At 40.0% G+C, this 26,029-nt stretch overlaps 1 protein-coding gene across 1 annotated transcript; it reads left to right on the forward strand.

Annotated features, from left to right (window-relative positions):
- Positions 1 to 12,087: 12,087 nt before the first annotated feature.
- On the forward strand, positions 12,088 to 12,634 carry LOC308619163 (large ribosomal subunit protein uL23-like). Its single transcript, XM_081237725.1, has one exon. It carries the CDS (start codon positions 12,090 to 12,092, stop codon positions 12,558 to 12,560), a length of 471 nt encoding a protein of 156 aa, XP_081093851.1. The 5' UTR covers positions 12,088 to 12,089; the 3' UTR covers positions 12,561 to 12,634.
- The last annotated feature ends 13,395 nt before the right edge of the window (positions 12,635 to 26,029 follow it).

The following is a 26,029-nucleotide window of genomic DNA, read 5'->3' on the forward strand; positions in this document are numbered from 1 at the left end:
ACTCTTAAAGTACCTAATACACTGTAAGAACCAAATGTTTCCTTTCTTTTTTCCAAGAAGTCTTAGAAGATTTCCTCTGCCTTCCTCTACTCTCTGTTATTAACCTTCCTTATTCTTAGAGCATATTATGAGATCCATGGCACAGTGCACCTTGATTTGGACTGGGCATGTCACTGGCTCTCCTGCCAAAATGAGCTGTAGAATAGTGTGCACTTTATCTGTATTGAAATCTTTGTATTCCTCACTGCATGGTGTTTTTCACACTATGGACTCAAGAAGTGTGTGTGTGTGTGTGTGTGTGTGTGTGTGTTACAAACAAAATTACCCTTTGCTGTTCTCCTTCAAAGCTGTTTCCTCCGCCTGCCGATGCAGGGGACACGGGCTCGTGCCCCGATCCGGGAAGATCCCACATGCCACGGAGCGGCTAGGCCCGTGAGCCATGGCCGCTGAGCCTGCGCGTCGGAGCCTGTGCTCCACAACGGGAGAGGCCACAACAGTGAGAGGCCCGCGTACCGTAAAAAAAAAAAAAAAAAAAAAAAAAAGCTGTTTCCTAATGAGATGGGTAGATTCTCTGTTGTACAACTCAATTTGTATCTTCTGGTACCCATTTCATGTATTGTGACATGAAATTATGTGGGACTGATGGCCTTTAATCCCATATGCTTACAGCCATTGAGAGCACTCAGATTAAGACATAACAGGTACCCCAACTCTAGGTAGGCAACTTGCTCCACAGCAGATTTAAATTCAGCACAAAATCATTTTAAAGTTCTAGTCTTAGACATCTCACTATGAGAAATGCTGGGTTTGGGGAGTATCATCCAAAGGGTGACATGGTGCAATGAGAAGGGCTTGAGCTTTGAACCCCAGTTCTGAAATTTATCACTTCATCACTTTAATGACAATAATTGATGGTTATAGTCTAACATTAATCCTCAAAACATCTGAGTGCAGTAGGTCCTAGTCCGAAATCCTATCCTCATTTTATCTGTAAAGAAAAAGAGGATCAGAGTCAACTTTCTTCCCAAGGTCACACAGCTAACTCAATGATTGTGTCAGAAGTGGAACTCAAACTGAAGCCCCGACTCTTAACTCCAATGCTATGCTGCTCCATTAAGTTCCTTAGCCTCTCTATTTCTCGGTTTGCTCATCTTAAAAACCAAGCAAATAATTTCTCCCTCACTGGGTTGTTGTAGCAGTCCAGTGAACTTTAGCTTTCTTTCACCTGCAACTGTGGAACTTCATCAAGCTAAATCAATCTGAATTAAGGTCTTTGGTAGAAACAAATGAACATTCTGTATAACACCCTAAATTTCACCCCCTGTTTTTCCAACTGATTATTGGCATCCCAATGCCCCAGCTGTTTTGTGATTGCAGAATTGGGTTTCCAACAGAGCGCAAGATTCAGAGATGCCTTCCTTGGTCCTTAGCAGTTTAAACACACTTGCTGTGAGTGATTGGGGATATTTTAAAAAGCACTTGCCACATTTTATTGATAATAGCTTTTCCCTTTACAAGTAGAAACAATTACGTGAATTTACATATGTATCAACCCAAGTTGGGTTGGCTGTGTATTAACCACTGGTGAGGAAAATGAAAGTCTAGAAAAAGAAACTGTCTTTAGTTTCACAAAGGGGAGGAATTCTTACTCCTACTTCCCACTGAGAAAAATAATGGACAAAGAAAATACAAATGACCTATCGCGACACTGCTAAATCCTTTCCTGTTTTTTCCATCACCATCCAGTGACAATATTATGATGTTGATTTTTTTTTAAGCTGGTGCCTCATCAATTTTATTTCTTTTTTCTCTGTTCTTCACATGCAGTGAGATAAGACCAATGAACATGTAATTCTTGATGAATCATTGCCTTTGATCTTCCCTCTGACTTTTATTCAACTACGACATCATGGAGACATTTCCATGGGTTTATATATGACTTTTTTGGAGGGGTGTCTCTCATGTAATAAATGGAGAGACCAGTGTTCTAGTGTCTACAATTCCCTTTCTGCCTGTCAGATATTGGGAAAACTATAGAACTTCTCTGAAATGTAGATTCCTTATTTACAAATGTTCGTTCCACAAACACTCATCAAACACTCACTACGTAACACATGGTGTGCTGGGAATTGTGCAAGGAGAATAATAATGCTGCCCTGATTTCTCCACGAAGTCTTTGCGAGATGAAATGCTCCATCCAGCTCCGAACGCCAATAATTCTCCTTCTGAACAGGTCATGGAAATGAAAGCTCTTTGTGAACTAAGTGTGCTACAAAGACTAGCATTGGAGATGGTGGTGATGACCATAGGGATGGTGATGGCCACAGGAGGAGGATGCTGTGAATAGTTACCGTCCTGTGCTTAAGTGAAGGTTGGTGCTGCCCTTCTAGACTCGCTGAGGATTTCAGAGGCAAACAAAACCTTTATGGGCATGGAAATAGGATAGGAAATGGGAGAAGTTTGGGCCTTGATCTCATGTAGACACCATGGAGCCTATAGCACATATATAAACACTGAGTTCAAGTTCTCAGAGATCAGATTCCTGAGATCTCTATTACATAAAACAATAAGCAGGTTTTTATCACTTTTTACAGACAAGATTCCAGGCAGACTTAGACAGAAACTCAGATATATAAGGGCCTACTGAATTGTAATTTTCTAAGCTGCTCAATGGAATTTTCAGGCTGAATGTTTTTCAGAGTATCCCACTGGAAAAACACAGTCCCAGAACTGATTACCTGCCCCTCCACATACTGAGTATTACTTCTAGTACACTGAGCACTCTATGCCATGAAAGATAAAAATGAAACACTTGACATCCACAACTAGTTTGTTTCTTGAGTTAAATAAAATAAAAATTGAAGAATTAGAAAATTTTCTCTCTCATTTTTTTACATATGATATTGACAAAGCTTCTAAAAAGAATCCCAAAGTCATTACACTCTATTACTATCATTCTTAAAATAAAAATAATTGAGATTCCTAAATTTCTAAATTAGACGGCTATAGGTATATGTATATGTATGTATATGTATATCATATTGTGATTCATACTAAAGCCAAGATTCAGAACTCTACAGCCAAATATCCATTTCATTTTTTGTAACAATGTGATATTGTATATACAGTCAGTGTGGATAAGAATCCAAAATAAAAGTTCGAAATTATTTGTATAGACACAAATCCAAATGCTGAAGGCCAGATATATGTTTCCTACTGCTGTTGTAACAAATTGTCACAAACTTAATGGTTTAAAATAATGCAAATTTGTACTTGCAGTTCTGGAGGTCTGAAGTCTGGAATCAGTTTCACAGGGCTAATGTCAAGATATTGGTACGTTTGGTCCCTTCTGGAAGCTCTGGGTGCAGAATCTGTTTCTTTGCCTTCTTCAGCTGCTAGTATCCATGTGTATTTGGCTTGTGGCCCCTTCCTCCATCTTCAAAGCCAGCTTCCATCATCACATCACCTTATCCTCTTCTGTAGTCAAATCTCCCTCTGTCTGTCAGAAAGAGAAAAACAAATATCGTATATTAACGCATATATGTGGAATCTAGAAAAATGGTACAGATGAACCAGTTTGCAAGGCAGAAATAGGCACAGATGTAGAGAACAAACGTATGGACACCAAGGGGGGAAAGTGGTAGGGGTGGTGGTGGGATGAATTGGGAGATTGGGATTGACATGTATACACTGATGTGTATAAAATAGATAACCAATAAGAACTTGCTGTATAAAAAATAAATAAAAGAAAAATTTTTTAAAATCACCCTCTGTCTCTCTCTTATAAGGACACTTAATGGTAACATTTAGGGCCTCGAAGATAATCCAGGTTAATCTCCCCATCTCAAAATTCTTGATTTATTCACATTTGCAAAATCCCTATTGTCATATGAATTAACATTCACAGGTTCTGAGAATTAGAATGTGGATGTTTTGGGGAGCCATTATTCTGTCTACCACATAGGTGAATCATTCATTAATTGAGGGCTTATATACACCTCACTCAGATTTTCCACTACATGAAATGACAAAGTAACTTTTGATTTCATGTCTTGATCTGTTCTTCAGAGTGAGTTCTAGGTAGAACTCCAACTAACGCAGCTGGCATTCAAGATCATGAATGCGGGAAAGAATAAAACAGAAGAGAAAGTAATAACTAAAAAAGTCCCATTACACATCCCTCGGATCAACTGAGGACAAGATGATTTTATATCCAATGAGATCTTTCGCTTGCCCTCAGTCTCCATCTCTTTAGTTAAAGACACACTCAAAGCGAATGGAAGCTAGCGTGTGTTGAAAATCTCAGGAGTAAACAAACCAAAAGATTCTCAATTGGAGATGTGTTAGTTCTTTGTCCTAGTGGTTCCTCTTGAAACAATTTTCTTTTAGTTTTTGATACTAACATAATATGAATAAGCCAATCAGAAATCTGATTCAGAAGAGTGGCCTAAAAAAGAAAGTCAATTTTCCAGGAATGGCTAATTCCTGGAATTTGAGATGAGTCCTCAAATATTTAGACCAAAAACGTACAATCTGACTAGTCTGTAGAACAACCATAAAGTGTGTTTGAAAGAGTCCTTAACAGCCTGATTTAGGGTGAACAATAGAGATATTTTACCTTGTTAGGAAAATGCAAATCTATCACAAGAGAAATCTTCACTTGACTTTTGAAGTGAGGATTACAAGGTAGGGAGAGTTTGATCCTTCCAACATTTAGGATCTCATCCCTTAAAAGGACAAGGAGTGGGGGGAGGTGGTGAATATCTGACCTTAACAGTCGCTATGGGTTTGAGAACCTTGAATCCACCCCTCAGTATTGATATGCAAAGAAACAACAAGGAAAGGGAAAAGCCAATCCTTACTTCAGTGAAAAGACAGAGGTTTTTACTATTTGTAATTCATAAGGATCTTCACATGTCCACATTTAAAGGAGGGATGTGTGTGTGTGTGTGTGTGTGTGTGTGTGTGTGTGTTTTGATACTAAATGTAATTCAGGAGTTTCAGGAGTTCTGGTGACAATACCTGGTGACTCCTTTCAAATCATATGACATAGAGCAGATGTCTTTCAGAAATAAGACAAACTTTATTTCATAAAATTGTGCAGGAGGCTATTTTATTTTCGAGAGGATATATAACACGTGCTCAAGTAATATAGATCTGCTCATTTAAAAGTTAACATAAAGCCCCATTTTCCACTGTTGTCATTACTGAGGATATGGAGAAAGTGTTTTGAATTCTAAGTAGTGCTTCCCCCCTGAAACAACTGTAAATATCCTTTCCAATCATAGCATGGGATGGTGTACTTCATTTGTCTCAATAGTTGTGTTCCTAAAATACAAACTCCATTTTATAACTCCGATTCAATGTTAATAATCCCGAACTCCCCACTATGTATGCGTGTGTTAAAAGCAGAGCACACAGAGATTATACGTTATTTCTAATAATAAAACAACTGAGGCACAAGAAGAAGAAGTGATTGGCTGAAAAACACCTGCAGACAATTCAGACACCAGACTTTTGACTTCCAGGCAGGACCATGAAAAATATACCAACTTCTCTCCCTAAAGCTGAGCAAGTTTTATTAAAATTATTGACTGTAGGTTTAAAATATAAAAATATAAAGCTTTTTTTTTATCCTCTAAGGCATTGTTTCAAAGACAAATTCCCTGGAAATTTACTTCAGTTGTACACTTCATCATGTACTATGTTGACCCAGCGTTAGTTATCAACAGATTTTGTTTTGTTTTATTATTTGATTAAATATCATCTAACTCTTCTTCCTGGCAGTCAGGGCAATCATCCCTCTTGGATGGAGCATTTAGATTTGCTACTTTTTAACTCAAGGATTAGCTTTGCACTTAGGGAATCTTTGGGTAGCATTAAACCCACCCTACAGAATTCTGCGATTTAATTTCACTTACGAATTTAAAGGGCTTACAGCTGTCTTCACAGTTAAAGGTGGATTTACTGAGATATTGTCCTTCCCAGTGGCAGAGACAACTCCCCAGCCAGCAGGACTTCTGCACTCCCAGAAGTAGATGGTTTGACCAAAGAGGATGAAATTAGTGCACACACACACACAAAACACACCATCTGAGACTTTTAGAAAATGCAGATCAGGGGGGAAATCTTAGAGCATAAATTACTTGGAGGGTTTTTTGTTGCTAGATCTTAGTTGGAGAGATTTGTGTTGTTTCACATGCACAGCTGTGGAGTCTCTGGGGGAATTTCTTGCTCTCTTTTATTTTTGTGTATCAGCCAAAAACCAAGATCTCAGCAACAACTGTAGTATCATAAGCCCCAAGTATAGTGTAGTGGATTTCCCAAAGGATGCTAGACAGGAACTGATTAAAATCCAAGGTGGGCATTCTGACAGCTAGGTGACACCATGGGTAGCACGATGAGGGGAAAGACAGCTGAACAGGTGGGATCCAAGGCTCTGCTTTGTGGTTATGTTTGTTGCTATTACTGTTGTTTGTTTAGTTCTCACTCTGGCTCTAACCATTTGTATAGACTTGGCCAGATTAATGGAGCTTTTGTTATCTCAGGTATCCTGGTGAGATAAACATTTGTTGCACAAATGAATCAGTGAATAAACCTGAAATTAATCTTTGCTATGGGACCATGGCCAAGTGATTTGGCCTCTACTCCTTTATTTCTTTGTCTGATGAGTTAGTCTAAATAATCTCTAAGATTTATTCTGGTTCTAAATATTAATGTTAACACTTACAGAGCGCTTACTATGGATTGGGCGCTATTCTAAGCACCTCCATATACCAACTACTTTAACCTTCACAAATACTTAGAATGTAAGTAATAGTATTACCCACATTTAACAGACAAGGAAACTGAGACAGAAAGGTTAAATACCTTGTCCAAAGTCATATAGCTTGTAAGAGGCAGAATCAGGATTTAACTAGAAAGACTAACTCCAAACTTCATGTGCTAACCACAATTCTATACTGCATCTCTAAAATTCTATGGAAAAAAGTAACAGAATTTTTATGAACTACATCAAACTAGATCTCACTAAAATGTAAACATTTTGGTTTTTATTATCAAGGAATACATTGACCATATCTTTGATTTCCACTCCGAGCTTAATGCTCAGAGTGGAATCCTAAGACCAATCCTATCTCTTGGTACTCCACCCTTTATGTCATTTCTTAGTTTACACCATTTCTGGTCCTTATCCTGAGGCTCAGAAATCATAGGAGAGAAGGCCTTGTTCATCATTTGATAATAAACAGAAGCAGAAAGTTGACTGCTATGCTTTGGGGATGCATTAGAAAGGTCCCAGGTGCCAAATGAAAGTCCAGTAGGAAACAGAATACACATTTAAATTAGACTTCTTAGGAGGATTTATTTATAAAGGAAGTGTAAGTGAACCACAAGGAATAATAACACATCAATCTGGGGTTTGTAGGAACGGAGATGTTACCACCCCTTGGCCTGAGGGAAGAAAGTGGTTACTAGAACCACATAGGAGAGAGTTCTGTTGAGTAGCAACCTTGGATGGAGGGGCACAGCCAGCCTGAGGCCACCCTACAAAGAGATACCTGACCTCACCTTTCTCCCTCTGATCTCCCTGGAAGGCTCCCCATTGGCCAAACCCAACAGGAAACCATTAGGCAAGGAAGTCAGTTTCCCTGACTCAGAGATTAGCCTCCCAGGGAAGGAAGCAGGGTGGAAAAGAATGGAGAATTATGGCGAGGAGTGAATGAAAGGGATCCAGCAGACCTACATCAAGCTGGTAATCACCAGAGAGAGCTGCTGTGGGTCCAAGGAGGTTACATTTACCCAGAAATAAATTCTGAAGTTCAACAGGTAGCTGCAAATTGTCTGTCCAAACTGCAAGATTCCTTAATACTTACCATCTAGTTTGGTTTTATCATCTTTTATCCACAAAACATCAATTTTGTAAGTAATTTTGAAGAAATTTCTCCCTTCATGCTCTAGTCTAAGACCTAAAATTCAAAATGGTATCGTTTTTCCTAAGAACATGGTTTAAAATTTTCAATGAAGTAACCAATGCAGCTTTCATCCCAAACCCACCCCCTCCAACAGATCCTTTACCAAATGACAGGGTATAGTAATTACTAGTTTTCTCATTCAAGTACTGAGAACTTTGAAAGAAAAAGAAACAATAATCTGCATTCTCATGGCACCCATCAAAAAAGCACCTTGCAGCTCCCTATCCTTTCCATTCAAAGCACCTTTCCATCCTTTTATTAGCGATTCCTTTCATTATTGATTCGAGGTAGAGCAAGGTTTGTTTTATTCTGTTCTGTTTTCTCCAATTAAAAAACCTTAAGGGAAAAAGTTTAGGTAACTGCCCAAGATCATGCAGTAGAACAAAGGTGGGAGATGGAAGAAATCTAGGAAGCTAATTAATGTTTAACAGCAATAACATCTCAAACAGCAACTTCTGACTCTGAGGTCAGGAATATGCGTAATAGAAGAGTTTCTACGGATTCAGAAAACAAACAGAATTATGTATAGCCAGAGAGCTCTTTGGTTATAGAGCTTGTATTATTTAAAATAGGCCAAGGTAAGCTGTGCTAATAAGCAATTCTAAAATCAGAGTGGTTAACACTTAGAATCTTTTTATTTTTTCTTGTTCTATAAACTCCATTGTCCATCCAACCACCACCTTCAGGAGCTTGATCCTCTCTCCTTTATCACCAATGTCTTATTTTGTACTGACACCCTCCCATCATCATTTAAACATGACCAATTCTCTCCCATCTTTAAGTCTAAATAAAATGACTCCATTGCAGTCTTTTGTCTTACCCACCCTCCTCCTTTTCCCACCATCCAAGCTTCAGTCTCCATTTTATTTAATCTCTTGAAAGTATTTGATCCTTTTAAAAGCACTCCCTTCCCTTTGCTTTCATGATATTGAGCTCACCTGGTTTTTCTTCAACCCTTTCAGTTGTTCCTTCTTAGCCTCCATTATAGGTGCCTCCTTAAATGATAGTGTGTTCTGTCTGAGGCCCTCTCCTTTCACTCTCCTCTCTTTGGGCAATCTTACTATTCACGTGGCTGCAAATTATCACCTGTGCTGATGGTCCCCGGTACATAACTATCTCAAGTTCCATTTCCCCTCTTGAGATTCAGACTCATGTATTCAACCATGTCCTGAATATCACTCACTGGTTGCCCCACTGGTACCTCAAGCTTATTATGATGATTGTGTACTCATTACTTTCCCCCAAACCTGCTCTTTCTTCTGTAGTCCCTGTCTCGATGGATGGCAGTACAATTTTCTGCAATAGAAATCTGGATATCATACCCTCAGCTCTAAGCTCCTTAAGGCAAGAATAGTGTCTATTTGTTCACCATTGTATATCAAGAACCCAGGACAATACTGGGCACATAGTAAGGATTCAATACATATTTAAGGAATAAATTAAGCACCCCTTATTCTCTTTTACTCCTTGCATTCAATAAACTACCAAGTCCTGTCAATTCTTCCTTTCAAACACTCTTTCAATCCTTATTATGGTCACTAACCTAGTTCAGTCCACTGTTATCTCTTTAATAAGTCTTTTTTTCTTATTTATTTTTTAATTGACATTAGTTGGTTTACAATGTTTCGTGTGTAAGCAAAGTGATTCAGTTATACATATATATGTCTTTTTCTTTTGCAGATTATTTTCTTTTTTTTTTTTTTTTTTGTGGTACGCGGGCCTCTCACTGCTGTGGCCTCTCCCGTTGCGGAGCACAGGCCTCGGACACGCAGGCTCAGCGGCCATGGCTCACGGGCCCAGCCGCTCCGCGGCATGTGGGATCCTCCCGGACCGGGGCACGAACCCACGTCCCCTGCATCGGCAGGCGGACTCCCAACCACTGCGCCACCAGGGAAGCCCGCAGATTATTTTCTATTATAGGTTATTACAAGATATTGAATATAGTTCCCTATGCTATACAGTAGGTCCTTGTTGTTTATTTAGTTTATATGTAGTAGTGTGTATCTGTTAATACCAAATTCCTAATTTATCCCTCCCCCTGTTTCCCCTTTGGTAACCATAAGTTTGTTTTCTATGTCTGTAAAATAATAGTCTTTAAATTTATCTCTTTGCCTCCAGTCTTGCCCCCTATAGCAGAGACTGCTAATTATACCTAATATCCATACTCCCTTCTTCCTTTCCATAGTAAATTAAGCACCATGCCTCCCAGGTGGAGAGTGCATTTCCCAACTTCCCTGGCAGCTCCATATGGCCAAAACTACAATGTCACCTCTGAAGTAAGTTCTGGTCACTAGCCTGAGAATGAAAGTGACGTGTGCAGCTTCTGAGCCACATCCTTCAAATAAAGTTGCTTGGCTTCTCCCTTTTCTTTCCTCTTTCTGCAGTCTGGATGGTAATGAGATGGTGGTGAGTTTGACCTTGCATGAAAAAACCGCACAGTAAGGGATGAAGGAGCCACAAGATAAAAGGAACATTTTCCTCCTGGACTGTTTGCCACCTCAAACTTTTATGTAAGAGAGAAGTAAATCTTTCCTGCAGAAGCCACTGTTGTTTGTCTTCTGTTATAACCACCAAACCAATACCCTAAATACTAATCCCTTCTCTCTCCCAGCCAGAATCCTTTTTCTTCAATCCAGCTAAACTGATCTTATTACATTGCAAATCTGATCAGGTCATTGCCCCATTGCCTTATTTATTTTTGTAGCCTTCCGAGGGCTTAGTACATGATCTTGTTTATAGCAAGCATTCAATAATTTGATTGTTGATTGATAAATTATGAAGCTCATTTTCTTTCTTTTTTTTCCCCCAAATAGGCTTTAGTCAATCCTTAGATCACACTGTGACAGATACCTCAAATACAAGCAACCGGAAACAAGGAACAATTCAGTTTCTTGAATTGAATTGCTCAATTCACTACTGCTTCCAACGTATGATCAAGATTTAAACAGCAATAGAGAGAGCTAACCTGATCACATTTGTTTCTGTGAACATATTGTCTGTGGCTCTGAGACTGTCCTTAGTGAAAGAAGCTCATTTTCTAGTAGTACCTAAATTATAAAAATTAGCTTTTAACTGTATGTGACATCCTATGTAATCAGTGGATGAGATGACAGCTTGAAGCTTCCTTGGCTTCTGAAATCACCCTAGATGGGCTTCACCTCCCACCTCCATTATCTGATGACCAGCCAAAGGACCAGTAATCTTCCTGATGATGAGGTTTATCCAGAGAGAATGGAATTCCCATGTGTGTCACTGGCCATTCTAAAGAAAGAGGGGAATATAAAAAGAAGAGGAGGAGAGAAAACAACACAGAACTCTGTTTAGTGAGAGGCAGTAGAAAGTCATTAGAAATGTATTCATACCGTACTTGTGACCACTACAGATGGTCATAAATATGGCTTTAGGTGCTATACTTCTGCTAGGAAGATCATCATTACAAATTTAGATTTCTATTCAGTTAATATTTGTTAGGCCCCTACTATGTGCCAAGAACTGTGCATGAGAAAATCTCTCAAAATATTTCAAAAGAACTTTTGTTTGTTTTCAAAACAAACTTCTGTTTGTTTTGAAGCTCCACATGCCCTCCAGAGAGAGTTTCTAGACTACCTGACGCTTGGCAGGATCTCCCAGAACAAGAGCATATTTGAAGTTCCCCACATGAATCCTCCCAAGTTCTACTCAAACTCAACTCCTAGAATTGGGTTAAAATGGGGATAGTGTTAGAAACTCCAAGTTCAGAGCTGACTTCTCCCCTAATATGTATGTTTTTGAAAGCTTTGTTCATTTTCCACCTAGTATAGAGCATCTTAAATTTTATAACCATGAGTTGTCAGTGAGACTCTATCATAAATTGCCATCGATAATGCTGCTGTTTTTCACAAAGCACTCCATTATACTTGTCATCTGGAAATGAAAGCCACATTTTTGTGTGACACACAGAACAAATTGCACCAGACAAATAAAGGCACCTGGCCAACTGATGCCTTTAGCTGGGTTCCTGCCATTTCTCATTATGTTGTATTCATGTTCTGTTTTTGTTCTTTTTTTTTTAATTTGAATTTTGCACCTTAAAGAAATTAATTAATCTAGATGTTAAAAGGCAATGAGGTCACGAAGATGGCGCTGAAGGCGAAGAAGGAAGTCCCTGCCCCTCCCAAAGCCGAAGCCAAAGCAAAGGCTTTGAAGGCCAAGAAAGCAGTGTTGAAAGGCGTACACAGCCACAAAAAAAAGAAGATCCGGACGTCACCCACCTTCCGATGGCCCAAAACACTGCGGCTCAGGAGGCAGCCCAAATATCCTTGGAAGAGCGCCCCTAGGAGAAACAAGCTTGACCACTATGCCATCATCAAGATCCCCCTCACCATCGAGTCAGCCATGAAGAAAATAGAAGACAACAACATACTGGTGTTCATTGTGGATATCAAGGCCAACAAGCACCAAATTAAACAGGCTGTGAAGAAGCCCTATGACACTGACGTGGCTAAGGTCAACACCCTGATCAGGCCTGATGGAGAGAAGCAGGCATATGTTCGACTGGCTCCTGACTATGACGCTTTGGATGTTGCCAACAAAATTGAGATCATCTAAACTGAGTCCAGCTGACTAATTCTAAATATAAAAGTTTTCACTATAAAAAAAAAAAAAAAACAGGCAACGAGGATCATTTGAAATGCAAAGTGGCCTCGGTCAATGTGAAGCTTTCAAGTGATACAAGTTTTTGTTGTTTTTCCCATTGATTGTAGTTCACAACACAGAGAACAAAGCCACAAGTTTTAAGGCAATGTAAATAATCCAAATTCACCAATTGCTAAAAAAAAAAAAAAAAAAGCAGCAGTATGCTTTCAAAAAGTGATCTAAACCCCATTAAAGTTTTGAAAATACCTGTTGTCTTGAACATAAGAAACACCTGAAGCCTTGAGGCAGAGTAGCTGTCCAAAGGAAAACACACACAAATATTTCATGTGGGAGGAATTTTTCAAGGTACATATCAGTTCTCCAAACCAGTGAGATAGCTAACATTCATCGCCAGCATAGGTCATTCGAGTTCCATCTGGCGGAAGGGTGTCAGGTAAATTCTAAACATTACACGCTTCCTTGGTCAGCAAAAGCTCTATATTCTGAAAGACAATGAGATCTCCATGACTGTAAGATAAGAGAAATAATAATAGTAATAATAATAATAATAATAGCTGCCAACATGTCTTAAAGGCTTACTGTGTGCTAGGCTCTATATTAAGCACTTTATCTGGATTATACTATTTTTTATTTTATTTTATTATTTTTTTGGCTGCACCTTGTGGCTTGTGGGATCCTAGTTCCCCAGCAAGGGATCGAACCCGAACCCTTGTCAGTGAAAGTGCAGAGTCCTAACCACTGGACCACCAGGGAATTTCCATAAAATTTTTTTTAACATCAACCCTTTGAGATGGATGCTTTTGCCCTATATTACAGATGAAGAAATGGAGGCCTAGAGATGTTGTTAATGTTGTACAACTAGTAAGTGGTGAAGTAAATATCTGAACATGATTTTTTAAATTAATAGATTTTCTTCTAGGTTCACCACCATTCTGCTGCGGCAGGGCTGACTACCATGGGCATGTTGTAGGTGGGGCTGGCCGCTGACTAGTTGACTGCTAGGCCCTGCCTTGTGCAGTGGCTGCAGCCCACTTGTGGGTGGGGCTGGGTCCCAGCACAGCTGGCTGCATGGCCTGGGGAGTCCTGGGGCTGATGCCAGCCTCCTGGTGGGCAGGACTGGGCCCCAGGGAGGCGTGCTTTGGGGCCCTGGCAGGGCTGAGGCTGGTGCTGGCCTGTTAGTGGGTGGGCAAGACCCCAGGCTAATAGGTTAGAGGGGAGGATTCCAAGATGGCGCTTGCCAACACCAGTGTCCTCATGGTAATGAGCTCCCCAATGTGGCTGCTGCCAGCATCTATGTTCCCAGGATGAGTCCCAGTTGCCTTCTGCCTTTCTGGGATGCTCTTCAAGATTAGCAAGTGGGTCTGACCTAGGCTCCTTCCATATTACTGCCTCCGCACTGGGACTTGGTGCCTGTGAGATTTTGCGTGTGCCCTTTAAAAGCAGAGTTTTTGTTTCCTACAGCCCTCCAGCTCTCCTGTATGCAAGCCGCACTGGTCTTCAAAGCCAGCCATTCTGGGGCTCATCTTCTCAATGCAGGACCCTTAGGTTGGAGAGTCTGATGTGGGACTTGGAGCCCTCACTCCTTGGGAGATTCCTCCCATTTGTGGGTCATCTCCCCAGGGGTGTGGGTCTTGACTATACCATGTCTACATCCCTCCTACCACCTCATTGTGGTTCCCTCTTTATATCTTTAGTTGTAGAAACTCTGTTCTGCTAGTCTTCAGGTTGTTCTCATAGGTAGTTGCTCTGTAAATAGTTGTAATTTTGGTGTGCCCATGGGAGGAGGTGAGCTCAGGGTCTTCCTACTCTGCCATCTTGGCCACACCCTCCCTAGAATGTAAGATTTGATATACAGGTATTCTATGGCACTGCCTATGTGTCTTTAATAGTAAAAACAAAAACAAAAAGCAAAAGCTTTCGTTAGTCTTAAGGTTTTCACACTCAGTTGCTTTGATAAAGGAAAATTGGCCTAACCCATCCTGGTTTACAATACAAGGCTTTCAAATCTAATATGGTCAAAGTTTCTCATGAACAGCTTCAAAATTATGTTTAAAATATAATCTTAGGGCTTCCCTGGTGGCGCAGTGGTTGAGAGTCCGCCTGCTGATGCAGGGGACACGGGTTCATGCCCCGGTCCGGGAGGATCCCATATGCCGCGGAGCGGCTGGGCCCGTGAGCCATGGCCGCTGAGCCTGCGTGTCTGGAGCCTGTGCTCCGCAACGGGAGAGGCCACAACAGTGAGAGGCCCGCGTACCGCAAAAAAAAAATATATAGATATATAGATATATAGATATATAGATATATATATAATCTTAGACACTGTATTTACTCTGAAATAGGTGTTGCTGGATTTGTGGGCAGAACTATTAAATAGTAGACTCACTTATAATTTTTGTTTCTCTCCTTGAAGTAGAATTATCAGCAGCCTTTTAATTGTGGTCTAAAAGGCAGCCAAAAGAAAGTTATATGTAAGTACAATATACATACAACTAGCCTTTAAATGACACCACTGATACCAACGATTACACAAAAAGCACTTGTTTTATGCAGGACACTTGAGATAAGCCCGACTCTAAACCTACAACTTGAAAATAGAGGACACTTTATACAAACTTAGCAGCTCATTTTAAAGCAGTTACATTGCATTGATGTTAGTGTTCTTCATCATTTTTTTAAAAAAGAAGCAGCTTTTGTTGTTTCTATTATATATGACCCTTCTCTCTTAAGGGAGGCAGTTATAATGAAGGTGTCCTACTCAATTTGCCTCTATATTCCAGCCTTTCCAGTTTGAGGATCACGGAATTGCCCTTCTTGGTACTACTAAACTTTCCTTAGGAATTTGTTTTTTTAAAGAAGTGTTAAATTCTTATACTATTAATGGGAGAAGTCTCATTTCATCGTTTATGATTTTTATAGATTTTATTTTCTCTCGAAGACATTTTTAGAAGTTTGAAGGTTAATGGTTAAGTGGGAAGTCTTATTTTTCAAGATAACCCTTAAAATAAAATGGTTTACTAATTGATTTCCACCCAAAAAGACTTCACTAGTAGAAATATATGGGTGTCACTGGCCACTTGTAATTTTTTTTAAATATGTTAAATAAAATTAGAAGCTAAAGTGGTATCTTTGAGTGCTTGGTGCATAACCAGTGAAATCATGGCACAAAATGCTCTCTCAACTGCCAGGGACCCCAAAGTATTTGAAATACGGTCTCAGGCAAGAAATGAAAGAAATGTGTTTAAGAAAAATTTTGGTTTTCCAACAACTATCAGCTAATTTAACAATGATTTTACATTTCAGCACCTGCTGGGAAAGAGCACTAAAATAGCAGCTCCCACAGAGAGGGGTAAAGAGCTTGCTTTGTAGACAGCAAACTAGTGAAACAGAGCATCACTGTCCTATAGTGACAATGGATGTTGTGGTTCTTAGCTCTCTCCATGGCACCCTGACTTCAGCTTTACTTAGGATGCTGGAGATGGACAGGTGGTGTCAGGTCTGTGCTGAAAGAATTCTCAGGAGGCTCAGGGAAATAGTTAAATTCACAATAAATTTAAGTTATTAAGTGGCCAAAAGTTTACTTCCTGCCTATGGATGTTCTGAAGACTCCATAGGAATCTACCTTTCAATTGTTATGTATGTTCACTTTCCTTCTGTGTGTAATAACTATAACAATCATCATTAACATTTTTGGACTTACTCTTCACTAGGTTCTGGGCTACTAGCACAGCCTGCATTATTTGTCATTCTTCATTCTCACAGGACTCTGGTGCTTTCATTATCTCCATGTACAAGTACAGAAAATGGTTTGGACAGTTGCTGTTTCACACAGTGACTAAGCGGCAGAGGCCAGTGTTGAACCCGGGTCATCTAACTCCACAGCTCACCCTCTTAACCACTCTTTCACCATCCACTCCATTCGATAAAGGCAAAGGTATTCATCATCCTTACCAATTTTACCCATCATAATCATGCCAGTGCTCTATTCGTCACTATCAACTAACTAGACATATCATATTCTCTAAGAGCTTCTCTGAATTCTATAAAATGTCTTGTTCTTGCCCTAGGCATAAACAATGGGAAGTGGGGAGGGGTGCAGAAAAAAAGGGTCTTCTCACCACTGAAGAGCTGATTAATTCACAATTAGCGAAGGCTAAAAGGTCCCTTTCTGAAACTTTTGCTTGGGGGCCTAGAATTAAAAGTTAGTCACTGAGGGCCTCCCTGGTGGCGCAGTGGTTGAGAGTCCGCCTGCCGATGCAGGGGATACGGGTTCGTGCCCCGGTCTGGGAGGATCCCATATGCCGCGGAGCGGCTGGGCCCGTGAGCCATGGCCTCTGGGCCTGCGCGTCCGGAGCCTGTGCTCCGCAACGGGAGAGGCCACAACAGTGAGAGGCCCGCATACCACAAAAAGAAAAAAAAAAAAAAAAAAAGTTAGTCACTGAATCCTGTCTCTTTTGGGGGAGAAGAAGATCCATCACTGGACAAACGCTAGCTTTCTAGGTCTCAAGTCTCTTTTCCACAGCTCAACTGAGACAATTCCCTGACGTGGAATTTACGTGTGGAGCCTCCGCAGGCCATATGTACATGTCTTTTGTGCTGACTCTCAAAACTTGATTTTCTACTTTTTCAACTGTATATTATGAAAAACATTAAACATGCAGAGAAGATGAAAGTATTAAAAAATAGTATAATGAACAGCCATAGACCCATCACCCAAATTCAAAACCCATATACCTACATAGATATGAATATATTTTGGCATATTTGAATATATCTTTTTATCTATCATGATCCTTCACTACTAAATGCTGCAGTGTACATCTTTAAGAATAAGAACATTCTCTTACATAATCATATACCATTAACACATCTAAGAAAATTAACAATGTTTCCCTAATATCATATTATACTCACTCCAAATATGAATTTCTCCATTTGTCCCCAAATTGATTTTTAAGGCTGATTTTTAAAACCAGTATTAATATAATATATAGGCATTGTAGTTGGTTGTTGTCTCACTTTAGAATTTTTTATTCTACAATAATTTTGCCCCATCCCTCTTGTTTTTTTTTTTTTTTGTGGTACGCAGGCCTCTCACTGCTGTGGCCTCTCCCGCTGCGGAACACAGGTTCCGGACGCGCAGGCTCAGCGGCCATGGCTCACGGGCCTAGCCGCTCCGCGGCATGTGGGATCTTCCCGGACCGGGGCACGAACCGGTGTCCCCTGCATCGGCAGGCGGACTCTCAACCACTGCGCCACCAGGGAAGCCCGCCTCTTGTTTTTTTTTAAAATAACACCAATATTTTGAAGACACCAAGAAGTTCTTGCGAATATTCCACATTCTGTACATGTTTGATTGTTTACTCCTAGAGTCATTTTAACTTGTTCCTTTAGCTTTCATATTTCCGGTAAACTAAAAGTTTAAGGGCTCAAATAGATTTTGGTTCAACATATCTGGCAAGAATACTTCATAGGGGATGTATTCATGCTTGGAGTACACAACATCAGGTATGTCATTCTTTCTGATCTAAGTTTGATCATTGGTTACGATGGTGACAGTGCGATTTCTCTTTTACAAAGCTATTTCTTTCTCTTTGAAATTAGCAAAAAATTTGTGGAGTTATACTTTGGCACCATTAAAACATATTGTTCCACTACATCTTTTCACTTAAAGTCTTTATAATCAATTGATGATCCTTCCATTTACCATTTCATCTTCATTGATTGGCTTTCATTCTTCTGTGAAAAGCTTGAAATAACTATTATTCTCTGTGTGGTTATGATACCAATTTGATAGCTTCATGTGTTTTCAATTTGGGGGTTTGATTTTAATTTTAGAGTTTTTCTTTTATATTATTTTACTTTTTTATATTAAAAAAACTCTTAGAGAGTTCAAAGTTTAAAGTATATGAAAAGGTGTATATCCATACAGCAAAGACTTGGACAGATAGTTGTACATTTGTAACAGCATTATTCACAATAGTTAAAAGGTGGAAAAAACCCATCCATTGATGAATGAATGCAGAAACAAAATGTGGTCCATTCATACAATAGAATATTATTCAGCCTTGAAAAGGAAGGAAATTCTGACAAATGCTACAACATAGATGAAATTTCAAGACATTGTGATAAGTGAAATAAGTCAGTCAGAAAAAGACGAATACTATATTAGTCCACCTATACGAGGTATCTGAAGTAGAAAATTCATATAGAGAGAAAGTAGAATGATGGTTGCCAGGGGCTGAGGGAAGGGGAGAATAAAAAGTTGTTTAAATGGATATAGTTTCAGTTTTGCTAGGTGAAAATAATTTTGGTAATTGAATGCCCAACAATGGTAATGTACTTAATACTGCTGAACTGTACACTTAAAAATGATTAAGATAATAAATTTTGTATGTGTATTTTATCACAATTAAAAATTTTTAATTGAAAATAAAAGTATATGAAAAGAGCCCAAGAGAGGATGGCTTCACTGGTGAATTCTACCAATCATTTAAAGAAGAATGAATGCCAATCCTTCTCAAACTCTTCCAAAAAATTGAAGAGGAGGGAACAATTCATTTTATGAGGCCCAGTTCATTTTATGAAGCCAGCATTACCCTTATACCAAAGTCAGACAAGGATACTATAAGAGAAGAAAATTACAGGCCAATATCCCTTCTGGTATTTTGTTATTCTATTGAATAAAACTCATATGGAACCACAGAAAACCCCAAGTAGCCAAAACAACCTTGAGCAAGAAGAAAAAACTGGAGACATCACACTTCCTGATTTCAAGTTATATTACAAAGCTATAGGAATCAAGCCAATGCAGTATTGGCATAAAAACAGACACATAGACCAATGGAATAGAACAGAGAGCTCAGAAATAATTCCAAACATATACAGTAAATTAGTTTTCTACAAGGGCACGAAGAATACAAAATGGAGGAAGGATAATCTCTTCAATAAAAAGTGCTGGGGAAATTGGATATCCATATGCAAAAGAATAAAATTGGACCTATATCTTACATCGTACACAAAGATCAGCTCAAGTGGATTAGACTTAAATGTAAAAATTGATACCATCAAACTCCTAGAGGAAAACATAAAACAAAAATTCCTTAACATTCGACTTGGCAATGATTTATTTTAGATATGACCTCAAAAGCAAAAATAAGCAGGTGGGATTCCGTCAAACCAAAGAGCTTCCACACAGCAAAGAAAACAATCAACAAAAAGAAAAGGCAATCTATGGAATGCTAGAAAATATTAAATCGATGGAAACAGTGGAAGTTGCACAAACCTTCTATAGCAGAATCTCTGGAGGTTTTTATTTGCACTTTTACTCAAATGGAAGAAAATTGTTCCTGCAGCTCCCTCTCCTACCCGAGCACACCCTCACGCCCCCAACTCCCCTGCCACACACAAACTATACACCTCAGTGTGGTAAAGAGAGTAGACATTAGATTTTTTTTTTTTTTTTTTTTTGCGCTGCGCGGGTCTCTCACTGTTGTGGCCTCTCCCGTTGCGGAGCACAGGCTCCAGATGCGCAGGCCCAGCGGCCATGGCTCACGGGCCCAGCCGCTCTGCGGCACGTGGGATCCTCCTGGACCGGGACACGAACCGATGTCCCCTGCATCGGCAGGTGGACTCTCAACCACTGCGCCACCAGGGAAGCCCCTAGACTTTAGATTTTGATAACAAATGCCATCAGTTCCTAATTGTTATTTTTCTCTTTGTCAAGATCCCTATTTGTGTCTGATTTTCATACCTCCTATTAACTTTGACAATATAACCTTAAGAAAACAACAAATGTTTGGATTCAAAACTAATGCACAGAGGACTTCCCTGGTGGTCCAGTGGCTAAGACTCCGTGCTCCCAATGCAGGGGGCCCGGGTTCGATCCCTGTTCAGGGAACTAGATCCCACATGCTAAGAGTTCACATGCTGCAACTAAAGATCCTGCATGCTGCAACTAAAGATCCCGCATGCTGCAACTAAGACCCAGTGCAGCCAAATAAATAAATAAATATTTTTTAAAAACCTAATACATAGGGCCTCCCTGGTGGCTCAGTGGTTGAGAGTCCGCCTGCCGATGCAGGGGATACGGGTTCGTGCCCCGGTCTGGGAGGATCCCATATGCCGCGGAGCGGCTGGGCCCGTGAGCCATGGCCGCTGGGCCTGCGCGTCCGGAGCCTGTGCTCCGCAACGGGAGAGGCCACAACAGTGAGAGGCCCGCATACCGCAAAAAGAAAAAAAAAAAAAAAAAAAAAAAACCTAATACATAAAGCTCCAAGTACATAAAGCAAAAATGATAGAACTGAAAGGAGAAATAGATGAATCTATAACTATAGTTGAATATTTCAATACCCCTCCCTCAATGGCTGATGAAATAGAAAACTTATACAGAGTCACTTGAGTTGGAGCTAGCTAGGCCATTCTTATTAATGGTGAGTACCATTTCTCTACTTAAGTTCTAGTTGCTTTGACTATCAATCCTATTCCTTTCCTGATGTCTGGCAATGGAGTATGCTTAAAGTGGCCTTTCAGCTTCTGATAGGTTAGGGACTTAGAAAAATGAGAGTATAAAAGTTGAATAACTAGCAGTCCAGGAGATTGAGGGTATTGAGATCATGTTAAACAATCAAACAGTCACTCTCACTGATACTTGTAGAATTTCCAGGAACGGCACTGATTTAAGAACATTTCAAGCAACCCCAACACCACCATGGAAGGGCCACGTAGGGCTACTGTGCTACAAGGACCTTAAAGGGCCTCTTGAAGAACTAGAGTTGCTCCCTCCCTCAATGTCCTGGTAATCCAGGAAATCCTGGAAAACCAAGGTTTCTAGAACCCCATCAAGAAATGAAAACCTTTGCCTTTAATCTTGCAGGAACTTACACAGTAGCAACAATGCCTGCAACCATACTGGAAGGATGTGCCCTAATGGAAGATCTGACTCTGTAATGATTAGGAAGTCTAAAAGCTCTCCTCTAAATCACTCTGGCTCAAGTTCTTACATCTCAGAGCTATTCCAAATTTTTAGGAAATATAGAAAACTCATGATACATCTTCTCTTGTATCCACTGATTAGAAAAGATCAAGTATTAGGCCTAGAAGAAATATGGTGAGAGTGTGTATGCTAGCGTATGAGTCATCCAGCAAAGAACACCTGACCCATGCGTGCTATTTGGCAATGAAGATACAGACAAACATCACAGCCATGGGTTCCCAACAGAATTGTTTACAAATTGTTACAAAGGCTAACCTGAGTCCATGACATAGTCAACACTCAAGGCAGAGTAATTCATATGTTATACCAGCCATGAAGGGTTTTTGAGGAAAAGGGATAGAAATTATACAGGTCTGGCTATACCTTGGAAGATTAGTCCAAAACAGAGAGGACCTTGAAGATGTAAGTGGTAAAGTTTCTTGACTATTTCTTAGAGACAAGTCTGATTCACTGGTTTCTAGTACATGACTTATACTCTGAAAACTCACTGTAGACCATTTTTGTAACTTGTTTGCATAAGTTTTCAAGCCTCGGATGTGCTAACTTTCTTAAACGTCTTTGGAAGCAGAAATCAGGAGGCTGACACATTTTCTTAAACAGAATAAATGACTGGCCTTTATCACATTTAATCAAATAACTTTTAAGGTAAATACATAAACACAAAACTGAGTGAGTATGCAAAGATGTGAAACAGATTGGGGAAGGTCACCAGGGGCTGCTCAGACTTCTAAGCCATTGGGCTTCTTGGTTTCCTTCTAAGAATGTGACTTCTCTAGAAAACGGTGAGATCCACACCTTCTACCACATAGCAAAGACCCACACTTCGGGTGAACTAGGAGGTTTAATTTTTCGGTTAAGCTTGGATAAATGAAAGGAGATTAAAGACCTCCTCAATTGTGAGGCAGAGCCCTTGTTCAGAATGGACCGTATCACTGGCTGGGATGAACTGCCCTCCGGGTGTTACCTTCTCCCTTCGGAGATGTGCGACCCACAGTACATAGAGAGCAATAATAAAGACTAGGAGATCTCCAACCAAGAAGGCTGGGAATACAGGGAGGAACTAAGAGCTTTTCATGGTACTTGAACCTAAACAACTAAGTTTGTCAGACCAGATTGTAATACCTGCTACCTCCCTCCCACAATACAAGATTTTATGTTTTTCTATTTTTTGGTTCAAGTGTACACAAGTCTACAAAGTACGAAAAAAGGAGAAATCGAGGAAGGAAGCCAATACATCAATTTTGTCCAAAGGCTGTGTTTATACTCCATGCTTACTGGGTTTGGTGCTAAGAAAGAGCTTGCTAACAGTCAGTCTGTGTTATAAACTAGGCTGGAGCACTTCATTTTGGCCTTGGGAGATTAACCAGCCACTTGAATGCTGATTTAGTGCTTAAAGGACTAAAGACTTTAAAAGTCATGGAGCTGTAGCTTGCAGAGTTTTCAAAATAAGTCTTCCAGGCTGTAATACCAGGCAGTGCAGCTGCATATATTTTTAAAGGGCAAGGTCTGTATCCATCTCAAACCATTTCTATAAATTTCAAAGAACATAAGACTTCAATATCTTCAAATTATAGTATATTTACCTTCTGTAAACTCTCACCCCCCCCCCAAGAAACTATTTATTGGACATTTTTTAAGCCTATCACTTTAATGTGAATATATTTGCTTCATATCCCATTGGTACAGTGGACACAAATATCATAGTTGGGGCAAGAAATTTGATTGAAAAATGATATTTAAGGAACTATTTGCTAATGATGTTGAAGTTAAAGATCATTCTCCTTTCACCTAAGAAACACTTCTGTGCTAGGCTTTGCCGACAGTAGGAGAAACCTAGTTAAAATCTCATTAAAGAACCATTCCAACATCACAGGGGCTTAAAAGAAAGACTTAACATATTAATTTGCAGAACAAAGCCAGCCCAAGCCTACAAACAATCTATTAGCACATTTGGCAATGCAGGGCGTTAACACCCAGTTATTCCTACAACCTCAGGAAGCCGGAGCCTTCTTGCAGGCTTCCCTCATCCTCACCCCTCCCCCAACTCCTTTGCACCTGGACCCTGGTTTTTGTGTGTGTTATGAAGAGGGTTATTTTGCCATGGAGGGAGGGGGACTTTCATGACTTCAAACATGGACATTAGATCAAGTATTTATCTTCTCCCATAATCCTGTCTTTGATGTCACCAGACCAAAACCTCTCAGAATAGAAAGAGGGAGATGTGAAAAGAGGCCTAGTTAATTTATATGTTTAAGTGCTGCTGCCCTAATTCGCTCGGGTAGCATTTTCATTGTCTTCTGCTTTGCATCCTAAAGGCAGGCTTACACCAGGCAATTATGAATGGCCCCTCTGAACAAATAATTGAAATTCACAAGTTGCGGAGTATGGTTAAACAATGTCTGGGCTGGAGGTGTGAGGTCATACATATTCCCTTGGGCATTATTAAAGTTACAGGCACTCTCCTCACAGGCTGAGTATTTGTCTTACATTAGCTTTAATGGCAACTAATCAGGTAAGCTCCATGTGCTAAAGACTAAATCATTTCGGAGAGTCACTCTTTACAAAGCAATCAGGGATCTAAGGCTCCTTTGCTCTGTGAAAACAGCACATTCTCCAAGAAACATGGGGTTCCAATATGGCTATCCAGTCTCAAAAACAGAAATGAGTATAAAATGGATTGGATTCCTGGAAAGAAATCTTTTGAGGGTAAGAAAAAATGGTGACTTATGGAAATAACTGAGAGTTCTAAGAGTTCACAATGCTAAGAGTTCACTTTTTCTCTTCCACACAGCTAGGCTAGTGTCATCTACAAAGGAGGCTCAGGGTAAATATTCGACGACTAGTGTATTTGCACATGTGCAAACTCACACACCCTTAGCTGACTAATTACAAACTAATTACTCCCAGCCAAATTCTACCCTCTGCTGTGTATGTCCAAATGGCGTATTATAGCAGCATGCTCTCCAAGAAAAAGATTGATACTAATAGTATCTTGCACGATCACAGGTATTTGTTCTAAAGTAGGATTCAGCATAAGCCATCACAAGCAGCAGTTTTAGAATGGGCCTGTTTGGTGAACTTTTTTTTTTTTTTTTGCGGTACGCGGGCCTCTCACTGTTGTGGCCTCTCCCGTTGCGGAGCACAGGCCCCGGACACGCAGGCTCAGTGGCCATGGCTCACGGGCCAGCCGCTCCGCGGCATATGGGATCCTCCCGGACCGGGGCACGAACCCGTGTCCCCTGCATCGGCAGGCGGACTCTCAACCACTGCGCCACCAGGGAGGCCCTGTTTGGTGAACTTTTAAAGGAATCTCTTAGTAAGGTAAGACTTATTTCTGAGGCTGTCCTCTATGCAAGACTCCAAATTAATGGCCCGTCCCACATCCTAGTGAAAAAGCCAATGGATCTCAACAGAATGTTGTAATAAAAAAGTTGATGAAGAGTCTTGCCCTTCCTCCTTATTTCCTCATATCTATGGGCTACTGTGTGGTGTGAAAAGGAAAACATGTGAATTGGAAAGTATGTAATAATAGTATCTACTGCTGAAAACGGTGAGTCAGATTTCCTGGGGGACTCCAAACTCCGTCAAATATACCTGTGCAAAAAACTCTCCAATTTTTTCTACCAAGTACAAGGAGATTTGTTGTGTTCTCCCAACAAGATTTCCTGAAGTTAAAAGTTAGAGCCATGAAAGAAGGAACTGTCCCCTCTCTCCAGAACCTTAGTTAATACTGTGATCTTCTCATACAAGATCCTGTTTCCTCTTTCTTCTACAAAGCGTTTGAATTGTCAAGGGAATCCCAGAATTAAAGATTGGGGATTGGACTTGTAGGAATTTATAGCTGTTTATACAGATGTGTGCGAATAGGTGAGCAAAAACAAACAGATACGGAGATAGATTATTCATTGCAGCATTGTTTGTAATCATAAACTGGAAATGTAAATAGGGACTGGTTAAATAATATCTAATTCCAATTTAAAATAAATGTAAGGCACAAAACTCAAAACTCCCTGCAAACTGAAATCAAAATAGCTTCTTTTTCATATTATAGATTCTGAAAATATTTTGCAACACATTTTGTATAAATTAATCAAAATAGGTCTCTTCCTTCCTCTCTCCCTCCCTCCTTTCCTTCCTTCCTTTCTTTTTTTTTCTTTCCTACCCTGCTTTGCTAGTGCCCCAAGTAGGTGTTTTCAAGCAATGCAACATTTGATACATCTATAGATATTTGTAGAAATGATGTGTGAGATATATTGTCAACTTTAAAAAATAGAGGTAGAATATCATGTATAGTGTGATAATATTTATCAAACAATACTAGTTGTAAATGCCTAGAAACATTTATAGAGGTGCCTAGAAGCAACTGGTAACAGCGGTTAACTCTAAGAAGTGGGACAGGACCGGGGGGTGGGGTGGGGAAGGGATATTC

Source organism: Mesoplodon bidens (genome assembly GCF_964165515.1).
Source record: "Mesoplodon bidens genome assembly, chromosome: 6".
In the NCBI taxonomy this organism is placed as follows: domain Eukaryota; kingdom Metazoa; phylum Chordata; class Mammalia; order Artiodactyla; family Ziphiidae; genus Mesoplodon; species Mesoplodon bidens.